Source organism: Dufourea novaeangliae, unplaced genomic scaffold (assembly GCF_001272555.1).
Source record: "Dufourea novaeangliae isolate 0120121106 unplaced genomic scaffold, ASM127255v1 scaffold282, whole genome shotgun sequence".
Lineage (NCBI taxonomy): Eukaryota > Metazoa > Arthropoda > Insecta > Hymenoptera > Halictidae > Dufourea > Dufourea novaeangliae.
In genome coordinates this window covers 49,916-54,358 of record NW_015374161.1, presented here as the reverse complement: position 1 = coordinate 54,358, position 4,443 = coordinate 49,916, and the positions used below count along the sequence as shown (strand labels likewise).

Sequence of the window (4,443 nt, the reverse complement as noted above, 5' to 3'; positions counted from 1 at the left end):
TTCAAACGCTGCGAAATCGTTTTAAAGAGGAAACGTGCCGCAAAAGAGTCATTCACCAATTTTCCAGACTGTATCGCAAGTTTCACTATCGAGGGCACAGGGTAAACAAAATCTGATCAATGCGGCCTTTGGTACAGGGGTTACGTGTACTTTTAACTTTAAAAAAACGTAGACACCTGGAAGATTCCACAATTTTTGTTAAAATGGCATCGTGTTTTGTGAAAAATGGTAATTATGCAATATTTTACGTTATTTTGAAATGGACTGTAGACGACGAAAAAAAATTTCAACAAATTGGCAACTAAAGGTCTTTAAAGAGAAATCTCTCAGCTTTCCAAATCACTTCTGGAATTTTCTATACGATCATGCGTTCGCAAGTTACAGGCGGTCAAAGTGGAAAGTACCTTTTCTCATATGATGACGAATAACTCGGCCAATAAAAACTGTACAACAAAATTAAAAAAACGAAATTAAAGAGAAATGTTTGCTTTTTAAAAGTTTTCCATTGGAATTACCAGAAAAAATTTCATTTGGCCCATGCATCCTCTCAAACTTGACCAACATTTTTTAACATTCGCTTACTGCGCTTCATCTTTTAAAAAAAAGGAACAAATTACATAAAAATAATTTTTAAATTCCCGATTCAAAAACTAGAAACTTCGGGCTACAAAACGCTCTGTCACAATATTTTTTATAGCTATTTTTCGCGAAGATATAGGCATCTGAAAATGACCAATATTTTCGGCAAATTTTAGTGATGCTTTAATTTTGGCGCCCAGTATAGTTTTACTTTAATCTTATTGGGTCTAATCATTACGGGGAACGAGCGTATTTAATACCTTGGCAATGTTTTCTCATGACAACCAAAAGTAAATATCAAATACGAGTAATGTCTAGTCATCAATGTTATCATTTTGACATTTAATCAATAATTAGTTATTTAATACTCTGATTCATTGCCTCAGTTACGCTGTTGTACAATTCATATTTGCCGCGCCTAATTTGAATCTGCGCCTACAGATGACAGTGTAGTTACATGTACTTATTCCTAAAATTCTGAACAGATGGCGCTTGATTCTAAATATTACCAGTTGCGAATATGCAACAACATACTTAACTAACAAGTATGGCAGCTATGAGTGTTGCATGCGGCGACTTTTTAGAGTTTCAGGTATTTTTATTATAAATGAAAGTGAAGTGTATTAAATCTGACTTTTATCAGGTGTAATTATATTACTGAAATGAATACTTTTTATGTCATACTCTAAATTTGTATAGTATTATGGTAATATACTTTCACTGTAATTAAGGTTATATGATAATTTGTATATTTCACACTTTGAAAATTGTTTTGATAATAAAACCATTTGTAAATTGATTTAAAAAAGTGTTCAATTTAATATTTTCATTTAGTACCTATATTCTAAAAACGAATTTATACACTTCTGTTGAGGTTAGGTTACTATATATAATAACTTATGCATTTACTGATATGTCTTGGACACTGAGATATGTTTCTGTTCTTGCTTTATAAATGATAGGGTTAGAAATTATTTAAACTATTCAAGTAATCAATTATTCTTTTTTTTGTTAAAATATTTCCTAAGAACCATTTGAATTATTTAAGTATAATACCTTCTTGTTTCAGGATGCATTGCAGAAAATGCGACAACTTGATGACAAAATTATATATATGTTGAATACAACAATTCCAACAGAATCTTTTAAAAGTCAAATGGACCCTTCTGCCAAATGTAAGGATTTATTTGAACAAATTCAGACAGGTCATAGAAAAAGAGAACAGGCTATTTCAAGATGTTTAAGTGCCTCAAAAGAAAAAGTAAAGCAATTAAGAAACCAACGAGATAATGGTGATAATAGTCCTCAGCTTCTTAAAACGTTACGAAAAGAACAAAATACTATGAGACTATTGCAATCAGAATTAAGTGTAGAAGATGTTGTAAAGAATCGTACAAACCAAGTATACTATGAAAGGTGCCGGAGTTTTTATAAACCATCAATTATAGATCCATAATATTCTATTACTATGGATTCCATAAATATTATTCAGAGTGCGCAATTATTTACATAGTTATACCATATTTACATGGTTATAATCCTAACTGCATTTCAAGCTGTGTCGATTATTATAACCTGACAGAAATCACAATAAAATGTAATTAGAAACATTAATTATAAATATAGTTAATTAAAACATTTCTAACATAATATTCATGTGCATTTTTTATTTCTTAAAAGTACCATTGAACTAATTTTTAACCACTTTTCTAAAAACTATTAAGATTGTTGTCAACCTACCAAGAACCTATATATGTGTAAGTCAGAATAATGACACAAATGTTTCATGTACATATACAATTTATTAAATAATTACACATTGTAGAGTGTTTCCTAAAATTTTACATTGCTATACAATTTGTATTGTATGTATACTAATGTTAAACAAATTTTACAAAAATACATAACCAAAAGTACTATTGCTGTTTCAAAAATACTATAATGTTAGACTAAATTGAATTATAAAGCTTTCAAGACAGTATTTTTATCACTGTTATGAAATTATATTATTCTACATCCATAACAAATGGGTCATACTTATTGAAAGACATATATGTATTCATACTGCTTCATGTTTTTGCAGCAGCTTCAGCAGCTTCAGCTGCAGCCTTAGCTTCCCTTTCAATTCTTCCCTTTTCTCTTACTTCGTTATACCAATTCATTCTGTCCGATATTATATGTCTTCCACCTGCTGCTTCCTTTTTTCCACTCATACAAGATATTATGAAACCAATTATTACTACCACTATCATATAATTGCATATACGAATTCTTGCCCGTGTATTTGCCTGTTGCATAGTACTCCATCTATGGAACAATAACTTACAAAATAAAAATATAAATGTATAATCCATAAGCATAAGTACGTATAGAAAGTACAATTTCTTTTAGTTATAATGTCAAATAAAAGATTAGTAACTATAATCTATAAAAGAGTTATAATACTAAGTTGCAAATGCCAATATACTTACGCTACTCTCCGTGGAACTTGATCCATACTGGGATAACGTTTCATCCATACTAGTACTCGTCTATCAAAATTAGTCACATAGTGCATCTGTGTTCCTTGAATATACAGAATAAGAGATATTTTTTTGTACACTTCATTGACTCTACAAGTATTACATAAATTATATTTTACCTATAACAGATTCCTCAAGTTGTTCAGGAATAGGTTCTGATGTTTTGTTGTTATTTACAGGTTTATTGTCCTTCATAGAATTAGAATTTAATCGTCTAATTATTGGCAACTTAAATTGCCTTATAAACCTTGCACAAAGCATGCTACAAACAATAGTTTTTAAGTTAAAATATCTCAATTATCAACATGTAAATGAATTTTTGTTATCCAAATATGTTGTTTAAATAATATTACAATTTGTGTTACCATTAAGAATAGTATAAAAAACTTCAAATTATAAATATTATTTGTTTATATTCATTCAAAAAATTGAAATAATTTCAAATATATTGATGTTACTCGTTTCTTTTAATAAATAATGCTCATGTACATCATACACAATATCAATCCCACAAGATATTTAAATATCATTTTCTAAATTACTGTGCTTTAAATCAATTTATTTTAAATTATCTCAACTGTTTCTATAAATAATACAAATCGCAATCTCGAAATTATTACAATTTTTAAGTTTCATAAAATTATAACTTTATAAACATATATAAATTATTTTCATGGTAAATATTTTTCATTAAACACTCAGTTGCAGAATTACAATAGGTTATGTTTCTATACATAAATTACATATATAATGGAATATTACGAAATATAAATATATGTAATACACGCATTAACCTTGCCGTGTCAATGTTACACGGATATCTTTCAACTGACATTTCTTTTTATGGTTACATTGCATTATACTTTTCTCCACTATACATATGGATTATGCTTCTCATTCTGATGCAATTTAATCAATCAAGTACCTAATCAGTAAGTACTATGCTCAAGATAATCACTTACTTCCTATAATTTAGCAAAATAATCAATATTTGATAACAACTACTCCCCGTCTCAACCTGAGCCACTACTAAACGAAAACATTGCGTTCTGATGCTCATATAGTTCTCACGAAGACCAGTTGCGAAACTCTGGTAATCTTAAGTCTGCAATTTTGTTTCTATGTACCCAGTCAGCCAAACTGCCAAGCTAAATTTTGTCCAATGCCTGTTATAAAGTTATGGCTACAACTTTGATGCAAAATTTGCTATAAACAACTTGCGCGCGCATTGGCAGCAACATAGGCAGCAAATTGCCAACAACATATGCAGCAAATTGACTTACGCAAACCTTGTTCTGGTTTTGCCCTCAATTTGACATAGGTCGTGTTGCAAGTCTTTTTG

General features: G+C 29.5%; 2 protein-coding genes across 5 annotated transcripts; one reads left to right on the top strand and one right to left on the bottom strand.

Annotated features, from left to right (window-relative positions):
* The first annotated feature begins 1,091 nt into the window (after positions 1-1,091).
* On the top strand, positions 1,092-2,153 carry LOC107192007 (coiled-coil domain-containing protein 58). Of its 2 annotated transcripts, none has more exons than XM_015581182.1 (2): positions 1,092-1,171; positions 1,649-2,153. In XM_015581182.1, the coding sequence occupies exons 1-2, from the start codon at positions 1,127-1,129 to the stop codon at positions 2,033-2,035; spliced, it is 432 nt and encodes a 143-aa protein (XP_015436668.1). In that variant the 5' UTR covers positions 1,092-1,126; the 3' UTR covers positions 2,036-2,153. The 2 variants fall into 2 exon arrangements, with proteins under 2 accessions (XP_015436668.1, XP_015436669.1); XM_015581183.1 differs by lacking the exon at positions 1,092-1,171 and adding an exon at positions 1,220-1,285.
* Positions 2,154-2,413: 260 nt separating this feature from the next.
* LOC107192006 (protein FAM162A-like) lies at positions 2,414-4,175 on the bottom strand. 3 transcript variants are annotated; one of them, XM_015581179.1, is made up of 4 exons: positions 4,064-4,175; positions 3,221-3,363; positions 3,051-3,144; positions 2,414-2,886 (listed from the first exon to the last, which is right to left on the bottom strand). In XM_015581179.1, the coding sequence occupies exons 1-4, from the start codon at positions 4,159-4,161 to the stop codon at positions 2,649-2,651; spliced, it is 573 nt and encodes a 190-aa protein (XP_015436665.1). In that variant the 5' UTR covers positions 4,162-4,175; the 3' UTR covers positions 2,414-2,648. The 3 variants fall into 3 exon arrangements, with proteins under 3 accessions (XP_015436665.1, XP_015436667.1, XP_015436666.1); XM_015581181.1 differs by lacking the exon at positions 4,064-4,175 and adding an exon at positions 4,027-4,037 and having other exon boundaries at positions 2,417-2,886; XM_015581180.1 differs by lacking the exon at positions 4,064-4,175 and adding an exon at positions 3,896-3,905 and having other exon boundaries at positions 2,418-2,886.
* Positions 4,176-4,443: the final 268 nt, after the last annotated feature.